Source organism: Triticum aestivum, chromosome 5A, assembly GCF_018294505.1.
Source record: "Triticum aestivum cultivar Chinese Spring chromosome 5A, IWGSC CS RefSeq v2.1, whole genome shotgun sequence".
NCBI classification, from domain to species: domain Eukaryota; kingdom Viridiplantae; phylum Streptophyta; class Magnoliopsida; order Poales; family Poaceae; genus Triticum; species Triticum aestivum.
Window position 1 is genome coordinate 342282148 of NC_057806.1, and position 23109 is coordinate 342305256.

Below are 23109 nucleotides of genomic sequence, written 5' to 3' on the forward strand. Positions count from 1 at the left end.
CGATCTGGCATCCCCACGCGGCTCAACTCCTGGAAAGAGAAGGGCATGTCCTGGGGTAGTTCGAAAGAGCTGACCGGACTCCAAACATGTATTCAGAACATGGTGGACAAGAAGCTCAAGCTTGTCAACATAGTCCAAGTTATGCTCATCCGCCGGATACTCCCGTGTCAACAACGGGAGTTCAACTTGTGGGAGTTCAATCCGGCTCAGCACCGAACTCTAAACAGGCTCTTCGACACGACTCATGAAGACGCCTGGAGGGTGCTGTTCAAAAGCACCGAGGTCCCCCCCCCTATTACTGAGGATCGCGGATTCAGCGCGAAGCGCCAAGCCAATGTGGTAAGCTGCTTTACCTTTCACGGGATACTTATTTTTTTATATAGATTGACTTATGCGGGATCTAAACTCCCGTAACTTTGACAGGACTGGCAGAAGATGGCTGGATAGATCGACTGTCCGGCTCCTTTGCCCGAAGGCCCCGCAGACGCTCTTCTGGTGAAGATGTTGACTTTGGCCCCTTATACGGTGCCGGAGAAGACCAAGAAGGCCAAGGGAACCCGAAAGAGTTCCCGACGCCAGGCGTCGTCGGACTCACCGTCCTAAACCCACAATTCATCGGATCTCGACAAACACACCGCAAAAGAAGATTACATCGAATAAATCTCCAAGAGAATCAAGGAGAACTTCGTATTGAGATCCAAAGAGAGAGAAGAAGCCATATAGCTACTAGCTATGGACCCGAAGGTCTGAAGTAAACTACTCACACATCACCGGAGATGCCATGGAGTTGATGTAGAGGCCCTCCATGATCAATGCCCCCTCCGGCGGAGCTCCGGAAAAGGCCCCAAGATGGGATCTCTCGGGTACAGAAGGTTGCGGTGGTGGAATTAGGTTTTCATGGTGCTCCTCGATGTTTGCGGGGTACGTGGATATATATAGGAGGAAGAAGTACGTCGGTGGAGCAACGAGGGGCCCACGAGGGTGGAGGGCATGCCCCCTACCTCGTGGCCTCCTCGATTGTTTCTTGACACCCACTCCAAGTCTCCTGGATCACGTTTGTTGAGAAAATCACGTTCCCAAAGGTTTCATTCCGTTTGTACTCTGTTTGATATTCCTTTTCTATGAAACATTGAAATAGGCAAAAAACAACAATTTGGGCTGGGCCTCCGGTTAATAGGATAGTCCCAAAAATGATATAAAAGTGTAAAATAAAGCCCATTAACATCCAAAATAGATAATATAATAGCATGCAGCAATCAAAAATATAGATACGTTGGAGACGTATCAAGCATCCCCAAGCTTAATTCCTGCTTGTCCTCGGGTAGGTAAATGATAAAAAAAGAATTTTTGATGTGGAATTCTTTCTAACATATTTCTCAATGCAATTTTCTTTATTGTGGCATGAATGTTCAGATCCGAAAGATTCAAGATAAAAGTTTAATATTGACATAAAAATAATAATACTTCAAGTATACTAACTAAGCAATCGTGTCTTCTCAAAATAACATGGCCAAAGAAACTTATCCCTACAAAAGCATATAGTGTGGCTATGCTCTATCTTCACCACACAAAATATTTAAATCATGCACAACCCCGATGACAAGCCAAGCAATTGTTTCATACTTTTGATGTTCTCAAACTTTTTCAATCTTCACGCAATACATGAGCATGGGCCATGGACATTACACTATATGTGGAATAGAATGGTTGTTGTGGAGAAGACAAAAAGGGGAAGATAGTCTCACATCAACTAGGCGTATCAACAGGCTATGGAGATGCCCATTAATAGATATCAATGTGAGTGAGTAGGGATTGCCATGCAACGGATGCACTAAAGCTATAAGTGTATGAAAGCTCAACAAAAGAACTAAGTGGGTGTGCATCCAACTTGCTTGCTCATGAAGACCTAGGGCAATTTTGAGGAAGCCCATCATTGGAATATACAAGCCAAGTTCTATAATGTAAAATTCTCACTAGTATATAAAAGTGATAACATAGGAGACTCTCTATCATGAAGATCATGGTGCTACTTTGAAGCACAAGTGTGGAAAGGATAGTAACATTGTCCCTTCTCTCTTTTTCTCTCATTTTTTATTTGGGCCTTCTTTCTTCTTTTTTAGCCTCTTTTCTTCTTCTTTTTTCTTTTTTTTCGTCCGGAGTCTCATCCCGACTTGTCGGGGAATCATAGTCTCCATCATCCTTTCCTCACTGGGACAATGCTCTAATAATGATGATCATCACACTTTAATTTACTTACAACTCAAGAATTACAACTCAATACTTAGAACAAAATATGACTCTATGTGAATGCCTCAGGCGGTGTACCGGGATGTGCAATGATGCATGAGTGACATGTATGAAGAATTATGAACGGTGGCTTTGCCGCAAATACGATGTCAACTACATGATCATGCAAGCAATATGACAATGATGAAGCGTGTCATAATAACGGAACGGTGGAAAGTTGCATGGCAATATATCTCGGAATGGATATGTAAATGCCATAATAGGTAGGTATGGTGGCTGTTTTGAGGAAGGTATATGGTGGGTTTATGGTGTCGGCGAAAGTTACGCGATACTAGAGAGGCTAGCAATGGTGGAAGGGTGAGAGTGTGTATAATCCATGGACTCAACATTAGTCATAAAGAACTCACATACTTATTGCAAAAATCTATTAGTTATCGAAACAAAGTATTACGCGCATGCTCCTAGGGGGATAGATTAGTAGGAAAAGACCATCGCTCGTCCCCGACCGCCACTCATAAGGAAGACAATTAATAAATAAATCATGCTCCGACTTCATCACATAACGGTTCACCATACGTGCATGCTACGGGAATCACAAACTTCAACACAAGTATTTCTCAAATTCACGACTACTCAACTAGCATGACTCTAATATCACCATCTCCATATCTCAAAACAATTATCAAGTATCAAACTTCTCATAGTATTCAATGCACTTCTATGAAAGTTTTTATATTAAAGAAAATTTCCATGTTGTTCTAAAGTACTCTCAAAATAATATAAGTGAATCATGAGAGATCAATTATTTCTATAAAATAAAATCACCGCCGTGCTCTAAAAGATATCAGTGAAGCACTAGAGCAAAAACTATATAGCTCAAAAGATATAAGTGAAGCACATAGAGTATTCTAAGAAATTTCAAATCATGTGAGTCTCTCTCAAAAGGTGTATACAGCTTGGATGATTGTGGTAAACTAAAAATCAAAGACTCAAATCATACAAGACGCTCCAAGCAAAACACATATCATGTGGTGAATAAAAATATAGCTCCAAGTAAAGTTACCGATAGACGAAGACGAAAGAGGGGATGCCTTCCGGGGCATCCCCAAGCTTAGGATTTTTGGTGTCCTTGAATTTTAACTTGGGGTGCCATGGGCATCACCAAGCTTAGGCTCTTGCCACTCCTTGTTCCATAATCCATTAAATCTTTACCCAAAACTTGAAAACTTCACAACACAAAATTCAAAATAGAATATCTCGTGAGTTCTGTTAGCGAAAGAAAACATAACACCACTTCAAGGTACTGTAATGAACTCATTATTTATTTACATGGATGTTAAACCTAATTTAATCCAACTTCTCTATGGTTTATAAACTCTTTTACTAGCCATAGATTCATCAAAATAAGCAAAGAACACAAGAAAAACGGAATCTGTCAAAAACAGAATAGTCTGTAGTAATTTGTAGCTAACGGAAACTTCTGGAACCCCAAAAATTCTAAAATAAATTGCTGGACGTGAGTAATGTATCTATTAATCATCTTAAAAAATAATTAACTAAATATCACTTTCCAAATAAAAATGGCAGCAATTCTCGTGAGCGCTAAAGTTTCTGTTTTTTTACAGCAAGATCAAAAAGACTTTCCCCAAGTCTTCCCAATGGTTCTACTTGGCAAAAACACTAATTAAACACAAAAAACACAACCAAAACAGAGACTAGATAAATTATTTATTACTAAACAGGAGAAAAAAGCAAGGAATAAAAATAAAATTGGGTTGCCTCCCAACAAGCGCTATCGTTTAACGCCCCTAGCTAGGCATAAAAGCGAAGATAGATCTAGTTATTGCCATCTTTGGTAGGTAATTCTTCAATGATACACATATAACTCTTAGGAGTTTCTTTCTTTTTATTAATTCTCAAACTCCTAGGCATGAAATCAAGAAAATCATTTGTAGCAAAAGGTTCCTTAAGGATAGTGAGAAAGTTGGGGTGAACACTTATGGATTTGAGGTCCGCATTTTCCTTACTAGAAGTTTCACCCTTATTTTTAGGAACATACATCAATTTGGCAATCTTAGCATTAGGAGGAGTGTTTTTCACGGAAGAAAAGGCAGACCCAAGGTTGGTAATAATATCCTCAATTTTATCAATTCGAGTGGAATCTTGATCTATCTTTTCATTAACCATAGGTTCCTTTTCCTTAAAAAAATTTAAGAGCAACTCCTACCTTAGATCCGTCTCGGGTAATTTGGTTATGGATCTTTCTATCCAAATTTTCAATCAACTCTACAGTGGCAACTTTATTTTCAATAATTTCAAGCCGTTGCATCACGTGTTCCAAAGTTAAAATAGTTTCATTAACCAAAAGAGGTGGTGGCCCAAACAAATCTATCATAGCATTATAAGAATCAAAGGTATGGCTACCCAAGAAATTTCCTCCGGTAATGGTATCAAGAATATATCTATTCCAAGGAGTGATGCCTACATAAAAATTGCGAAGAAGAACGGAAGTAGATTGCTTCCTAGTAGATCTATTTTGCGCATTGCAAATTCTGTACCAAGCATCTTTTAGAATTTTTTCCCCTCCCTTTGTTTAAAATTAAGAACTTCATTCTCGGGAGATAAAGGAGTAGATAAAGGACTAGCCATAACGACGAAGCAAACAAAAGAAAGTGCGAATGAAAAAGAGGGCGAATAAAACGGCAAGGGTGAAGTGGGGGAGAGGAAAATGAGAGGCAAATGGCAAATAATGTAATGCGAAGGATAAGAGTTGTGATGGGTACTTGGTATGTCTTGACTTGGCGTAGATCTCCCCGGCAACGGCGCCAGAAATCCTTCTTACTACCTGTTGAGCACTGCGTTGGTTTTATTTCCCTTAGTTTTTGAGAACCAAGGTATCAATCCAGTAGGAGACCACGCGCGATTCACCTCGTACCTACACAAACAAATAAGAACCTCGCAACCAACGTGATAAAGGGGTTGTCAATCCCTTCACGGCCACTTGCAAGAGTGAGATCTGATAGAGATAACAATAATAAGATAAATATTTTTGGTATTTTTATGATATAGATTGAAAGTAAAGATTGCAAAATAAAGTAAATTGGAAACTTGTATGATGGAAAATAGACCCGGGGGCCATAGGTTTCACTAGTGGCTTCTCTCTAGATAACATAAGTATTACGGTGGGTGAACAAATTATTGTCGAGCAATTGATAGGAAAGCGAATAATTATGAGAATATCTAGACATGATCATGTATATAGGCATCACGTCCCTGACAAGTAGACCGAAATGATTCTGCATCTACTACTATTACTCCACACATCGACCACTATCCAGCATGCATCTAGAGTATTAAGTCCATAAGAACAGAGTAACGCCTTAAGCAAGATGACATGATGTAGAGGGATAAACGCATGCAATATGATATAAACCCCATCTTTTTATCCTCGATGGCAACAATACAATACGTGTCGGTTCCCCTACTGTCACTGGGATCGAGCACCGCAAGATTGAACCCAAAGCTAAGCACTTCTCCCATTGCAAGAAAGATCAATCTAGTAGGTCAAACCAAACTGATATTTCGAAGAGACTTGCAAAGATAAACCAATCATACATAAAAGAATTCATAGAAGAATCAAATTGTTCATAGATAATCTGGATCATAAACCCACAATTCATCGAATATCGACAAACACACCGCAAAAGAAGATTACATCGAATAGATCTCCAATAGAATCGAGGAGAACTTTGTATTGAGATCCAAAGAGAGAGAAGAAGCCATCTAGCTACTAGCCATGGACCCGAAGGTCTGAAGTAAACTACTCACACATCACCGGAGAGGCCATGGAGTTGATGTAGAGGCCCTCCGTGATCAATGCCCCCTCCGGCGGAGCTCCGGAAAAGGCCCCAAGATGGGATCTCTTGGGTACAAAAGGTTGCGGCGGTGGAATTAGGTTTCGTGGTGCTCCTCGATGTTTGGGGGGTACGTGGATATATATAGGAGGAAGAAGTACGTCGATGGAGCAATGAGGGGCCCACGAGGGTGTAGGGCGCGCCCAGGGGGGGTAGGCGCGCCCCCTGCCTCGTGGCCTCCTCGATTGTTTCTTGACGCCCACTCCAAGTCTCATGGATCACGTTTGTTGAGAAAATCACGTTCCCGAAGGTTTCATTCCGTTTGGACTCCGTTTGATATTCCTTTTCTACGAAACACTGAAATAGGCAAAAAACAGCAATTTGGGTTGGGCCTCCGGTTAATAGGTTAGTCCCAAAAATGATATAAAAGTGTAAAATAAAGCCCATTTACATCCAAAACAGATAATATAATAGCATGGAGCAATAAAAAATTATAGATACGTTGGAGACGTATCAACATGAAATCGAAGAACTTAAGTATAACACTAGGTTACCTCAACAGGATATGTATTTCCCCAACAATAAGAGTTTAATAATTTTTTTTGGGAGTCAGAAGAGGAAATTCAAAACCTCCAATAGTGATTGGCATAATTCTTTCAATAAAGTTGATACTATTCATTTGGTTATGTTTCTTCAGAAAATATATCATATGATCATTACCATTGACACGGAAAGTGATCTTGCTTTTGTTGCGATCAATAACAGCCCCTGGAGTATTCAAAAAGGGTCTACCAAGGATAACTGACATATTGTCATCGCCAGGCACATCAATAATAACAAAGTGTGTTAAGATAGTAAAATTAGCAACTACAACAGGAACATCCTCATAAATTCCAATAGCTATAGCAGTGGATTTATCAACCATTTGCAAAGATATTTTGGTAGGTGTCAGCTTACTCAAATCAAGTCTTCTATATGAAGAGAAAGGCATAACACTGGCACCGGCTCCTAAATCACACAAAGAAGTTCTGACATAATTATTTTCAATGGAGCATGGTATAGTAGGTATTCCCGGGTCTCCTAATTTTTGGGTCACTTTTCCTTTAAAAGAATAATTTGCAAGCATGGTGGAGATTTCAGCCTCTGGTATCTTTCTGTTATTGGTGACAATATCTTTCATACATTTGGCATATGGAGGCATTTTCATAATTTCAGTCAAAGGTGTTCGCAAATACAAAGGCCTAAGCATTTCAACAAAGCGATTAAAATCTCTTCATCTCTACATTTTACGGCCTTACTAGGGAATGGCATAGGTTTTTGAACCCATGGTTCTCTTTCTTTACCATGTTTCCTAGCAACGAAGTACCTTTTGTCATATATTTTATTTTTAGGAGGTGGCTTATCAAGCTCAACTGCAGGTTCTATTTCTATATCATTATTAGATTCCTTATTATTTTCTAGTTGAGCATCAATATGATCATCATTGGCATCATCATTATCATTATCACTAGGCAAATGTTCACTACCAGACTGTGTCTCGGCATCAGAAATAGAAACATCATTATGATTCTCAGAATGTTTGTCTACAACAGGTTCACTAGAAGCATGCAAAGTTCTATCCTTATTCTTTTTCTTCTTCTTCTTCCTAGGTGAATGATAACCCACAAGTATATGGGATCGCTTGTAGCCTTCTTTGATAAATAAGAGTGTCGAGCCCAACGAGGAGCTAAAGGTAGAACAAATATCCCCTCAAGTTCTATCGACCACTGATACAACTCTACACACACTTAACGTTTGCTTTACCTAGAACAAGAATAAAACTAGAAGTACTTTGTAGGATAGGTTTGCAAGATAATAAAGAACGTGAAAAAGAAGTTAGGTGCTGTTTTAATAAAAGTACAATTTAATAAAGCGAGTGTGGAAAGTGGTGATAGGATTTGTAGAATTGTCCCTAGGCAATCAATAACTAGACCGATAATCATTCTTGCAATTTTATATGAGGGAGAGGCATGAGCTAACAAACTTTCATTACTTGGATCATATGCACTTAAGATTGGAACTCTAGCAAGCATCTGCAACTACCAAAGATCATTAAGGTTAAACCCAACCATAGCATTAAGTATCAAGTCCTCTTTACTCCCATACGCCATAATCCCCTACTCGGGTTTGTGCTTCTGTCACTCACGCCACCCACTATAAGAGAACCATGAACATATTGCAACACCCTACAGCGGGACCCCTCACATTTGCGCGAGACAGGGGGCACCGTAGGACAGCACCATAATTAATATACACTCATAACAACCAAGATCATGATTAACCCATAACACAAAATAGATCTACTCAAACATCATGGGATGGCAACATAGTATTGGATAATAATATGAAGCATAAAGCACCATGTTCAAGTAGAGGGTACAACGGGTTGCATGAGAGTGGATCGCTGAATATAGATGGGGGAAGGTGATGGAGTTGTTGGTGAGGATGACAGAGTTGTTGGAGTAGATCGCCGTCACACGATATTGCCCCGGCGGCGTTCCGGCGCCACTGGGAGAGAGGGGGAGAGAGCCCCCTCCTCCTTATTCTTCCTTGGCCTCCCCTAGATGGGAGGAGAGTTCCCCCTCTGGTCCATGGCACCCATGGCGGCGGAGGGGCAGGGGCCCCTCCGAGATTGGATCTCCCTCTATGTTCTCTTATGTTTCGTGTTCTTGTTTTCTGGCCGAAAACCGTTTCTTATATTCCCGGAGATCCATAACTCCGATTGCGCTGAGATTTTAACACATTTTTTCCGGATATAAGCTTCCTTGTGCCCGAAGTAGAGTTTCAACTAACTTACGGGGAGGGCACAACCACCACCACGCGCCTGGGCTGTCTGGCATGCCCAGGTGTCTTGTGGTGATTGTGGGCCCCCGTTTGTGATGATTCCACCTCCCTAAAATCACAAATATTCCAAAATAATTTTTAGTAAATTTTTATCGCGTTTGGACTTTGTTTGATATGGATATCCAGTGAAACAGAAAACATTCAACAAACAGGAACTGGCACTGGATCAATAGGTTAGTCCAATAAATCATATAAATTGTTGCCAAAAGTATGTGAAAGTTGTATCATATTGGCATGAAACAATCAAAATTTATAGATACAACGGAGATGTATCAGCATCCCCAAGCTTAATTCCTGCTCGTCCTCGAGTAGCTAAATGACAAAGAAAATAATTTTTGATGTGGAATGCTACCTAGTATAATCTTGATCATATATCTAATCATGGCATGAATATTAAGACACGAGTGATTCGAAGCAATAGTCTATAATTTGACATAAAGACATCAATACTCATGCATCTCAACAAATAATCGTGTCTTTCAAAATATGAACGCTAAATAAAGCTATCCCTACAAAATCATATAGTCTTGTCATGCTCTGTCTTCTTAACACAAAATATTCATCGTGCACAACCCCGGACAAGCTGAGCAATTGGTTACTTTTTAAAATGGTTTAGGTTTTTCAACCCTCACGCAATACATGAGCGCAAGCCATGGATATGGCACTATGAGTAGAATAGAGTATGATGATAGGGTAAATATAGAGAGGACAAAAAGGTAAGAAAGTCTCACATTGACGCGGCTAACGAACGGGCTATGGAGATGCCCATCAATTGATATCAATGCGAGGAGTAGGGATTGTCATGCAACGAGTGCACTAAGAGCTATAGGTGTATGAAAGCTCAACATGAAAACTAAGTGGGTGTGCATCTAACTCTATAATGAAAAATTCCCACTAGTATATGAAAGTGACAACATATGAGACTCTCTATATGAAAAACATGGTGCTACTTTGAAGCACAAGTGTGGAATTAGCATGCCCCTTTCTCTTTGTCCCTTCTTTTTTTCTCCTTTTTTTTGTCCGAGTCTCATCTCGACTTGTGGGGGAATCATAGTTTCCATCATTCTTTCCTCATTGGGACATGCTCTAATAATGAATAATGATGATCATCACACTTCTATTTACTTACAACTCAATATTACAACTCGACACCTAGAAAAAAATATGACTCTATATGAATGCCTCTGGAAGTGTACCAGGATGTGAAGTGATCTAACATAACATATATAAAAAATGATGAATGGTGGCTGAGCCACAAATACTATGTCAGCTATGTGATCATGCAAAGCAATATGATAATGAATGTTCAAGTCATCAAACCGGAAGCGGTGGAAGTTGCATGGCAATATATCTCAGAATGGCTATGAAAAGGTCATAATAGGTAGGTATGGTGGTTATTTTGAGAAAGATATAATAAGGCTTATGTGTGATAGAGTGTACCATATCATGGGGTTTGGATGCATCGCGAAGTTTGCACCACGTCTCGAAATGAGAAAGGGCAATGCACAGTACCGAAGAGGCTAGAAAATTGCGAAAAGGTAGGAGTGCGTATAATCCATGAACTCACATTAGTCATAAAGAACTCATATACTTATTGCAAAAGTTTGTTAGCCCCCGAAGCAAAGTACTACTATGCATGCCCCTAGGGGGATAGATTGGTAGGAAAAGACCATCGCTCGTCCCCGACTGCCACTCATAAGGAAGACAATCAATAATAAATCATGCTCCAACTTTATAGCATAACGAGAGACTATACGTACATGCTTCGGGAATGACAAACCTTAACACCAATATTCTTACTAACCACAACTGTTTACTAGTACCTCCCACATATTCCATCTCTATATCGCAAAACTATTGCAAGGAAACAAACATATCATATTCAGTGATCCACAAGTTTTATGTAGGATTTTATGACTAACCATGTGAATGACCAATTCCTGTTGACTCTCTAAATAGATATAAGCAAAGCAAAAGAGTTTAATTCTTTCTACAAAAGACCATGCTCTAATAAATATAAGTGAAACAAAAGAGCATTCTAAATATAACGGTTTTCCATGTGAAGAGAAACAGGCAATCCAAACTTCAAATGATATAAGTGAAGCATAGGAAGCATTCTATAAAGTCATACTCAAAAGATATAAGTGAAGTGCAATGAGCATTCTATAAATCAACCATGGACTATCTCATACCAACATGGTGCATAAAAGAAAAATGAAAACTAAACACAAAAGATGCTCCAAGATCTATGCATATCACGTGAACGAAACGAAGACGAAAACATACTGATATGTGTTGAAGAAAGATGGGATGCCTTCCGGGGCATTCCCAAGCTTAGACGCTTGAGTCTCCTTGAATATTTACTTGGGGTGCCTTGTGCATCCCTAAGATTGAACTCTTGCCTCTCCTCCTTCTCTTCATATCGAGACCTCCTCGATCGTTGATCACTTCATCCACACAAAACTCAACAGAAACCTCGTGAGATCCGTTAGTATAATAAAGCAAATCACTACTTTAAGTATTGTTGAAAACCCATTCATATTTTATTTTTACATTATCCTTGTTGTATTATAACTTCCCCATGGCTTATACCATAGATAAAATTGATAGTTTCATCAAAACAAGCAAAACAATGCATCGAAAACATAATCTGTCTTAAAAAGGACAGTCTGTAGTAATCTGAACTTTGACCATACATCTGTAACTCCAAAAATTCTAAAAACTTAGGACAATATAAAAAATTGCATAGCAGTATTGTGTAAAAATTTCAGAAACTTTTGACATTCTAGTAAAAAATGTAAAATTACACACTACAGCCAAAGTTTCTGTTTTTGCACCGCACTTACCAACAAGCAATCTAATCATCATAAAGGCAAATCTTGGCACATTATTTTTATAATATAATGGATTTGTACAAGGGGATAATTATTTTTGTTGAAAAGTTTCTGTAATCGAGATTCACAAAGTTTTCATGGGCATGAACAAAGTTCAAGGACGTCCCCCACTTCAACAATGTTCGTCTTTCTCACTTTCACTTTTCTTTTTGTGAAGTTTTAAGTTCCCCTCTATATTTTTTGTTTTTAAACTTTATAAAAGAACTCAACAGAATAAAATGACTTCCTAAAACTTTCGGGTTGTCTCCCTGGCAGCTCTTTCTTTAAAGCCATTAAGCTAGGCATAAAGTGCTCAAGTAATGGATCCACCCGGATCCCAAGGTATATTAAAGCCAATTTTAATTAACAATGATTTATCATTTAGTAATGAGCACAAAGCAACACAAAATCATGCAATGACGAAGTCTAACTCCCTTCCTATGCATCGGCATGTCATAAAAGAACAATTCATGCACATCAAGTAAAGGCCAATGCATAGCATAAGAAGTTTCGTGTCATTCTATCATGTTGGAAACATAGAGAGGCGGAGATGTAGTTTCTTTCTCATAATAATTGCAATTAGGAGTAGCAAGCACATGCATATTATATTCATCAAAATTATCATGTGCAACGGTAAAAGGCAACCCATCAATGTAATCCTTAATAAGTGCAAACTTCTCCGATATAGTGTAGTTGGGAGAATTCAAAACGATAATAGGACTATCATGTTTGGGTGCAATAGCAACAATTTCATTCTTAACATATGGAACTATAGCAAGTTCATCTTCATAAATATAATTCAAATTGGCATCTTGGCCACAAGCATAGCAAGCATCAAGTTCATCAAAAAGGGATATTTCAAATGAATCAACGGGATCATAGCAATTATCATAGCATTCATCCTTCGGTAAGAATGAATGGACGCTAAACAATGTATGAGTTGAAGTGTTACTCTCAGTAGAAGGTGGGCACGGGTAGCTAATCAGCTCTTCCTCCTTTTGTTCTTAATCAAATCGATCCAGATGCAGGGTGACTCTCACTCCCCCCCCTCGAGGAAAAGGTTTAGTGGCGGCATCTGGGGTGCGCATGCGCCGCATAAATTCCACCGATCCTCTATGTCACCATACAACAACATCACCCCATGCCATGGCACCTGCACACCGCGCTTGTGGCTCATGTTGTCTTTTTGTAGCATCACCCCGTGGTTGCGACTCTGTAGTGCTATCGAGCCACCCAACGAGCTCCCCCCTCAACACCTTCGATGGCGAGGGGCTCGTCGTCGCTGTGAGGTTGGTCGGTAATAGTGGTGTCAGCTGAAGAGTTAGGGTGGGGTGCCCGGCAGCAGCTAGGGTCCCGTGGGTCACCGGCCTTGGGAAAGACTCTTGATTTTGATCCCCAATCCCATTGCAACATCCCCACCTCTCGTTGGTGATTTGACTACTCTTCATGCCACTAGATGATTGATACCTCCTATGTCCGCTCGATCGATGGCGCCCTCGTTCCTGCTCCAACGCCACATGTTATATCCGCTTGATGACAGAAATGCCTTGAAGGTGCTTGGGAGACCCGTTCGACGCCTACCACGCTCACTAGTCAGTCGATAGAATTGGAGAACATGTGCCTCAGAGTTTCCGGTTAGAAATCTAGATGGCTGAAAAAACCTTTACATTAATACAAGTTGCAAGATCCAGCGCCAACATAGAAAGATGTATGGGTAACATAGTGGTATCATCACACGAAAATTGGTAGGAGAGGACAAGCGCGCACGCTCCTGTTATTTCCCACCATGGAACCTGACGTGGGGATGCGGGTTGTACTCTATATTATATGTTTCCTGATGGGGCATGCAGGGCATACACGGAGTTACGAATTGGCATACGTACGTAATGGAGGTGGGGTTAAACGGGCATTTGGCCCTGATGCGGGGATTGGTTATGTGCCAAGGTGTACTAGTGGAACAGCAACAGGGGTAACAGCGCGTAGTTGATCCCGTTTATGGTGGGGAGCGGTGCTTGTGCGGGCCAGCTAGCCCATTTATTATCGGACCGAATCAACCTCTCCGTCTCTAACTGCTTATTTCTTCCAGGAAAAAACACCAGGGAAAAATAAGATAAGTTAGTGAGTCCAGGGAGTAGCAGCTGATTATGTCATGATTGCCATACAAGGATTAATCTGAATTATTTTGTTACATCGCCTTCAAAATTACATTTCAACAGTACATCCGCATAATTCAGGGCATCCGACAAATACAGAACATAATTTAGCTATCAGGCACTGCAAGTGAGCTTTCAGGATACGAGGGGAAAATAGCGAAAATCCAGCAATATTTGAAATGATTGGTACTTGCATAGATGAATGATAGGGCGACATTTCAGGGGATTTTACCATTAAAACAAGAATTAAAAATGGAGGCATGCGTGTATGTAATGGATAGTAGATGAATATGTCATCAGTAGCACATGGAGATTAATCTGAGATATTTGTTACAGGACCATAAAGCATGAAATAGTTTTAAACAACACATCTAGACAGCTCAGGGACTCACGCAAATACATCTCTACTCCTAATGGAGCAGTTGGTAGTCTCGCTTCTACGTTTTTTTTTCGTCCCACCACTTTCGTCCGGGTTTTTTTCATAGGTTAACCGTCGTAGATTTTTTCGTCGCCTCCCCCACTTCATCGGTTTATTTTCACTTCACCCTCTCACACAACGAAAAAAACTGAACGGATCAGAACTTTCCATACTGACGCAAATTATTTAGTAATGTTTTTATGTAAAAGAATCAATCACAATCAATCTCTAAAGATCAAATCTAAATTAATTAATCTTGATAATGTTTGTTTCCTTCCGAATCACGTCCATAACTTTCCTTCCTTGTTTGGGCAGAAACTGTTTGGTAGCAGAGATTAGGAAGCTTCCTATGAGTGTAGTAATAGGAAGTATTCTTTTTCTTGATGATTCGTTTCCATGCATGATGATAGTAAATTAGGCCAACATTCACCACTATTTATCAACGTCATCAATCGTATCCATTCCTACCAGTTTTAAGGGAATCTGCTCGCTATGTCTTTTTTAAGGGGATCCGCTCGTTAAGTCGTCGTCGCACCTTATTTTCACAAGCAATTTTTCTAAAAAAAGGCGTGGGTATTGGTAGTTGAACGCCGGCTAGGTTTTCCGCATGTCCCATCCTCGCATTGTGCCGCCGCCACCCGCCGAATTTCCAGCCGCCCGAGCCCGTTAACTTTGTCAGCCATTGGGTCGACTGCCCCCGCCCCAAACCCCCATCCCCGAGCACTAGCTATCGCCACGTTGCCGCCCCAAGCTCCACGCCACCGGGAACGAATCAAGCGCCGTCCCGACACCACCGTCGCCGGCCCAGCACCTCCAGCCTTGCATGGACAGCTTCAATGTGCAGTCTCCCTTGCTGCCTCACCTTCTGCCAGCGCATGCAGCGGCAGGGTTGGACGTGTGCGTGCTTGCTAGCTTGCTCTCCGTGCGTACGTACTTGCTCTGCGTGCGTCGCACCGGCCAATGCGCATGATGCATGTGTGCCTGCTTTTCTGTATGTGTATGCCAGCGTGATGCGTGTGTGCATTGCTGTGTGTGTATGATATAGATGGCCCGAGCGTGTGCATGTTGTGCTCTGCTCTCTGCTGATCTATGTGTTGGTGCTCCTGCTATATGTTCATGCCATACAAATGAAATTTCTGTTCATGCCATACAAATAAAATTTCTGTTAATCTTCTGACATGTTGAGTTGGTTCTCTCTGTCTTCTAAGGGGTGAATGCAAAGCAGTCTATTAAGCCAGACACTATTGCTGAGCTAAATTGACAAAAAAAATATTGATAGCCATAGTTGTAGTTTAAGTAGTAGCGAGTTGTCTGATATGTATAAAGAGCCCGTTGCTAAATTGACAAAAAAAGGTCACCAGTGTCACTTGATATGTATGAGAATATTAAATGTATTATTAACATGATTAATATTGAACTCTTAAAGTTAATGTGGCCCCGTTGCAACGCATGGGCGTTCTTCTAGTATTACTAAGATGACAGTACATAAGTATTTCAGGTGCATGGTAGAGAGCAGTCAGGATACAGGGTAAATATGCTAGCTGCTTGTATAGATTACTCATGGTTCGATAACAGGATCATGAGTAGGTTGCTTTCCATGTGCAGGTGTTCTTTCGATGCCCTCCCACTCCGCAGATTGAGCATTTTGATTCTTTCCTTTTCTTTTGAGGAGTGTCCCCTCTTAGCGGACACGTTGTGCTCTTGTGAATAGGGCCACGACATATAGTGCAGAACCGTGTTCGTTTGCTTGTACTGCATCCAATACCTGTATCAACTTGTGATGTGACCTTAATTTTTTTGCTCTTTGCAGACTGGTCATCATATGGAGGCTTGTCTCTGCTGTTTGTTGGTTGACCGGCCTTGCGTTTCTGTTCTGGAGCTGATAATCCAATGAAATTTTTGACGGCGCTACCTTCATCATCGCTCATGTATCCATGTTGTGCTCCTTGGAAGAGAGTCAATTCTGTACCTTTTGTCTTCTTCATTTCAATTCTGTGTTGCAAACCCAAACCATCATGCTCAGCAGCTAAATAGGTCAGTTTATCCATTGCTACCCTAAGAAGTTCCATCGCACAATCATATGCAATTGGATTTGCATCACCAAGTTTTACAACCTCTAAAGCATGTGTATAAAAATTTGAATGTCTGAATGTTATGGAATTGGCTGAAATCTTGTCTCTTTGTAGGTGTGACAAGCGGGTTGGAAGTATATCTCTTGCATCTTTTGTCCACCTTTTGAGGATATGCTTTGATGGAATTTTGTCTATACCCAAGAAATCAAGAACCTGCAATGCAATTTTAAATTGTTGAGTATATACAGTTTTTTGAAGCAAGCCTGAACACTGATCCTACAATTTTGTCTCAATATGGTGATTCTGTACCTTAACTGAATGGCAGCATACAGTCCTGTGCGCTTGAAGTTACCACATTCACATGAGAGTTCTTCATCCTCAGCGACGACATGCACTATGTAGTATGTACAGTACTCTGCACCACTTCTCGTATCTCTCTGGGTGGTACCGGTGTAAGTAATATTTCGAACCATTTTTAACTTCTACTGTATTGTCCTGCTTCATACAGGATCTCACCAAAATTCTCAAACATAGCTCGAGTGTAGATCTTGCTAGCGTGGAACTCCGGTGGTGTGTTCACCTTGTACATAAAAAGTTTCTTTGTTAGTTTCTAGCAAGATTTGTAAAGCTTAAATTACAAGTACTAATATTAAATGCAGTAATGAAGCAACTCACTATCTTTGTTCGTCGCTCTTCATAGTTATCATCCGCCTCTCGATCGAAAAGAAACCTCATATATTGCCTTCATATGTGCATGGGGCAGCTTGCTGGCACATATCCTTTTAAATTGTTCAGTGCATTTTCACGAAACCATTGCAGCAAACTGGATAATAAATCTATTTCGAACTCACGGAGCATCCACATACTATCTCTTGCATGCATTTGGTTCTCTCGACGTTGAGCCTACTTTTTCCGTATCTTATTCCCAACCCAATTTCCCACGAATATAGGTTATAGGAGTCGTACGCCTCTCCCAATGAACCGAAGTTGTATCCAACAGCTGGTACTAGAACGGTATCTGTTCTCTTTTCCGCATATCCTCTTAATGTTTTCTCAAGGGCACATACTCTTCCAGAGGGGCTCGCCCAATATGAACCCTGCATCATTAATACTGAATCAATCTTGAGGGTAAAGGGTTCCCTTCCTTTTACTAAAGAATACAAATTTAATACATGAGCAACATGTAATACATCAATACATTTGGAGATTTTAAATTATTCAGGTATGTGATACAATACTAGCTTCAAAGTCGAGTACGTACAGAGACAAACTGATGTTTGCCTTCTTTTTCGTCAGGTATGTGGAGACCCTTGCAAATACATTTTTACAGTATTATAGTTGACCATGAATAGCTATGTCAGAGATCTAAAATGTCCAGACAAATCTTTAGCGTACTAGCTTCATAGTTGACCATGAACAGCTACAAAATTATGACCATCAATATATTTTCAGATATGTTTCGGCCTACTTGTTTTCTGAGTTCGGACTGAACAAGACGAACAGAGGGGTACCTTTTTGTCCACCCGGGGGCCTGACGGTCATCTTTTCCTGTTGATTGTTGTGAATCGGCCGCCGACAAGCTCAGTTCCTCACAGCCGTTGTTCTCGGCGACCTGGATTGTAAGCGGCGCATCGCCAATATCTCCCATGCTCGATTCAACAGCTGACTGTGTAAAACAAGTATCTGGCTCACCTGCTGAGTTGAAATCGGTTGATGCAAGATCCAGCAAGGGGAACCTGCAAATCGCCCCACGCATCCTTGAGTAGTTGCCGCAAAAGATTCAGAGTAAGTACGTCCACGGGATTAACTAGCAACCATACCTATCCACCAGATCTGATAAGAACTCCAGTCCATTGCCGACCTCCTCCGCCGTCGCCATGACCTCTCGTCTTTGCTGATGGCGATGTAGATCAGTCGAAATGAAGGGCCGGGGTAGGGGTTGGGGGCTCGGCCTTTGTGGTGGCCCCGAGCTGGCATTTATTTTCCTCCGCTATGTGTAGGCCGTTGTCTTGAGGGAACTTGTGTCCATCTCCGTCACGTACCGCGATTCATATTATGTACCAACGGTACACTCCACATGCGCCGTCGTTACCTTGCGCCGTGGACGTTGCCCCGTACGTATCGCACCTATTGGTCCCCCGTCCTCTCTATCGCCGTTTTGTATCATCACAGCTCGATTGTCTAGGAAAAAATCATCACAGCTGGATCTTGCAAATATGCTAGTACTTTTCACACACGAATTAGCTACTTTTGTGCGTGTATGTATACCACCATACCACCCCTTTGCATGATTCGGCACTCCTATTTTCATCTTTGTGAAAAGGGGCCCTTGCCCTGGCCCAAAGCAGCCACCTTTTCACCAATTCCGCTTCACCCCCTTCCTTCCTTCCTTCTATGCATATGCATGAGCTGAGGGCTTGGGACGCCGGGCCCAAAAGTTCACACGCAAACGCAGAAAACAGAGCACCATCAACCAAACCCCACTAGACTCTCACGCAGAGCACACCCTTTGGCTCCCAACTCCAATGTTTCGATACTTTAGGATACCAAGAGGGGATCTAATTCACTCTTGACTATGCTCTGACTCCACTCACTCACTCCCGCATCTTCTCCCTCCTCCTTCAACCTTTGGCGCAGTTTTGGTGAACCACCACCTCAACCAATCCAAGGGAGTGAGGAGCAGAGCCAGCGTCGCCACCCAAAACCCTGCTTCTTATGCCCTCTCCGACCTCCATGCTACCACATGCCATTGCCATTACCATCGCACAGCCACGGCCGCCCTGCTGCATCCATGGCCGCCGCAGCTCGCCGCCCTCTGCTTCTCCCTATCTCGTGGGTTCTAGTGCTGCTGCTGGCCGTCCACGCGACGTCGCAGCTCGCCGTAGCGCTTGACCAGGACGGCGTGCTGCTCCTCTCCTTCAAGTCCTCCCTCCTCGCCGACCCCCTCGGTTCCCTCTCCGGCTGGGGCTACGCCGACCCCACGCCCTGCGCCTGGAACGGCGTCGTCTGCATGGCCTTCCCCGCCACGTCTTCGTCGGACCAGATGAGGGTCGTCAGCGTCATCCTGCCCAATGAGCAGCTCGTCGGCCCCATCTCGCCGGAGCTGGGCCGGATCGAGCACCTCCGCCACCTCGATCTCTCCGGGAACGCGCTCAACGGCACCCTCCCCGTCGACCTGTTCCGCGCGCCGGAGCTCCGCATCCTCTCGCTCGCCAGCAACGGCATCACGGGGGGGCTGCCGGAGCAGGTCGGCCAGCTGCGCAGCCTCCGCGCCCTCAACCTCGCCGGCAACGCGCTCTCCGGCGCCATACCGGGGAACCTCACCCTGCTCCAGAACCTCACCGCCGTCTCCCTCTCCAGCAACTACTTCTCCGGCGCGCTCCCCGGCGGCGGGTTCCCGGCGCTGCAGGTGCTCGACGTCAGCTCCAACATGCTCAACGGCACGCTCCCGGCGGACTTCGGAGGCGCCGCGCTGCGGTATGTTAACCTCTCCTCCAACCAGCTCGCCGGGGCCATACCGCTGGAAATGGCGTCGCACCTGCCGGCCAACGTCACCATCGACCTGTCCTTCAACAAACTCACCGGCGCGATCCCGACGGTGGCGCCGTTCGTGGCGCAGAGGGCGACGGCGTTCGCGGGCAACGACGAGCTGTGCGGGAGGCCGCTCGACAGCCTCTGCTCCGATGCTTCCACCTCCGCCGTGGATCCCCCGAAGGGGACGGCAAAGTCGCCCCCGGCCCTTGCGGCCATACCCAACAACCCGACCGAGACGATGCCCGGCAGTGGAGCGCCGTCATCAGGAGGAGGACAAGGCAGGCTGAAGCTGGCCACCATCATAGCCATTGCCGCCGGCGACGTGGCCGGCATCGCTGTCCTGTTCGCGGTGTTCTTCTACGTGTACCAGGTGAGGAAACGAAAGCAGCGGCAGGAGGTGGCGAAGCAGAGGATGGGAGCAGCGGTGTTCAAGAAGCCGGAACCGTCGGACGAGTCGCCCGACGTCGCCGGCCGGAGCCTGTCGTGCTGTCCCGGGAAGAAGGCAGGCGACGACAGCGACGACACGGAGGAGGATGTGACGGACACGTCTTCCTCCTTCGTTGCCAAGGAGGAGAACCACAAGGCAGGCGAGGGAGCGGTGGCAGCCAAGAAGAAAGAGAGGTCGGTGCTGGTGACGGTGGACGGCGAGGTGGAGCTGGAGCTGGAGACGCTGCTCAAGGCGTCGGCCTACATCCTGGGCGCGGCGGGCGACAGCATCGTGTACAAGGCGGTGCTGGCCGACGGCGCGGCGCTGGCCGTGCGCAGGATCGGCAGCGAGGACGCTGGCGTGAGGCGGTTCAGCGAGTTCGACGCGCAGATGCGCGCCATCGCCAAGCTCCGTCACGGCAACATCCTGCGCCTCCGCGGCTTCTACTGGGGCCCCGACGAGATGCTCCTCATCCACGACCTGGCCGCCAATGGCAGCCTCGCAAACGCCTCCGTGAAAAGTAAGCACGCAACCCAACTCGACGTAGACGCGCCATTAATTTCATTTAGCGTTGGCTGCGCATTGCTGACGCGGCTCGATGGATCGCTGAGCAGGGAAGCCGGGGACGCCGCCGATGAGCCTCGGGTGGAGCGCGCGGCTGCGCATCGCGCGAGGCGTGGCGAGCGGCCTGGCCTACCTCCACGACAAGAAGTGCGTGCACGGCAACGTGAGGCCCAGCAACATCCTCCTGGACGCGGACATGGAGCCGCTGCTGGCCGACCTGGGCATCCACCGGCTGGTCCGCGGCGCCGGGGACAGCAGGCTGAAGCCGGCGGGGCGGTTCGGGAGCAAGCGGTCGGCCAAGAGCCTGCCGGACCTGTCGCCGCCGCCACCCGGGACAGCAGGAGGAGGGGCGAGCCCGCTGGCCGGCGCCGGGCCTTCCTCCTCCGCGGAGGCGGCCGCGCACTACCAGGCGCCGGAGGCGGCCAAGAACCCGACGAAGCCGAGCACCAAGTGGGACGTGTACTCGTTCGGCATGGTACTGCTCGAACTGGTGGCCGGGCGCGCGCTGACGAGCGTGGAGCTCTGCCAGTGGGCGGCGGGGGAGGACAGCGGGCAGCAGGCGTTCCTGCTGGCGGACGCGGCGCTGCGGGGGGAGATGGAGGGCAGGGAGGAGACGCTGGCGAGCTGCCTGAGGCTGGGGTTCGCGTGCTGCGCCGCGGCGCCCGGCAAGCGGCCCGCCATGAAGGACGTGCTCCAGGCCATCGACAGGATCCCGTCTCCTTCCTCCAACTCCTCCGCCTCCGCGCAGCGACAGTGACGACCTCGACCGTTCCGATCATCCCTTCCCCTTCCCCTCCTCCATTGGCCATGGCGAGTTCTGCTTGTTGATTTCTTCTCCGGTGCTCGTGGTTTTCTTGTGCTGTACACCATGATTTTTGTCCCGTCCAGTTTCTGAAAGGAATTGGTGCGTGCTCGCTCGCGCATCCCGGATGTTGATGGTCCGTTCTACTTACTTGCATCTCTCCCGATCAAACGTCTGGACACAAAATAAGACCAACATGTTATCGCCGCTGTACTAATCTCGCACCAGCCTAGAAAGCACTCGTTTGTCACCCTGGTCATCAAAGCGGTCTGCATGCGTGGTCAATTGCAGCTTGGATCTTCCAAGATCCATCTACAGGAGTCCCTTGGATACATACACTCTGCATGGCCAAAACTCTGCCCAAATGGCATTCAATACGATGGTACCGAACAACCAGTACACGTCTTGCCATTTGCTTCCTTATCCCATGTTGCTATACTTGTAGGACTCCATGGAACTGTTGGGAGTAGAATCATTTTCAGGATGGATTTGTTTTGGCGGGTGTGTACCAGGGGCGGAGCTAGACTTATTCAAGGGTATGCAATGCATACCCAACAATTTTGACAAAAGAGAATCAGTATATATGTCCATACATACATGTATATGCATGATAGCAGTCTTTTCACGTGTAGAACTCAGGAAAAAACAAAATGCATAGCCATCCCGTGCCCTCCCACTTCATTCCTTACGTGTCTGGGCCTAAGTATTAGCTTGAGCTGCTATCGGATCAGTAGACTTTTAAACTTGCAACAGACCTTGAACTGCCTATATACCAGCCCTGTCTCTTGCCCTCCTGCTATATCCCAATATCACGCCTTGTCCTCAACAAGCATGGCGCATGCAGCACGCTCCACGTCAACAAGGCAATAATGTAATTATGTGAGCTTTTCATCTGGATTTGTTATTTTTGAGAACATAGAATGATTTGTAATGTATTGATTGATTTTCTTTCAGAATAATTTTATTAGCTAATTCAATGTAGTCTGTTGCATTCAATCAAATTTAAGCACTAATTTGCATTTGTTCGGTTAACACTTGAGAGAGGAGCTAAATTGACTTGGCAGTTGGCAGTGATATTGAAATTGTAGACTATAGTGTTAAATTATATTTTTCTCCTTATTTTCAAAATGCCACCAAACTATTCGAGATTGTCTCTAGAAAGACAAATTGTAGTTCATCATGGTCATTGTGAACTTTCATGTCATATATTATTATATGTTACAAAAAAATATAGCTTCGCATACCCATGTAAAAAATCCTGGCTCCGCCACTGGTGTGTACC

General features: G+C 44.3%; 1 protein-coding gene and 1 long non-coding RNA gene across 2 annotated transcripts; one reads left to right on the plus strand and one right to left on the minus strand.

The window, feature by feature from the left end:
• Positions 1–15801: 15801 nt before the first annotated feature.
• On the minus strand, positions 15802–18546 carry LOC123103286 (uncharacterized). Its single transcript, XR_006449706.1, has 5 exons — positions 18321–18546; positions 18012–18236; positions 17176–17597; positions 16810–17080; positions 15802–16713 (listed from the first exon to the last, which is right to left on the minus strand). It is a non-coding gene; the product is annotated as an uncharacterized lncRNA (long non-coding RNA).
• Positions 18547–18872: 326 nt separating this feature from the next.
• Positions 18873–22161, plus strand: LOC123103285 (probable LRR receptor-like serine/threonine-protein kinase At4g37250). The gene is made up of 2 exons (XM_044524815.1): positions 18873–20981; positions 21076–22161. The coding sequence occupies exons 1-2, from the start codon at positions 19244–19246 to the stop codon at positions 21780–21782; spliced, it is 2445 nt and encodes an 814-aa protein (XP_044380750.1). The 5' UTR covers positions 18873–19243; the 3' UTR covers positions 21783–22161.
• Positions 22162–23109: the final 948 nt, after the last annotated feature.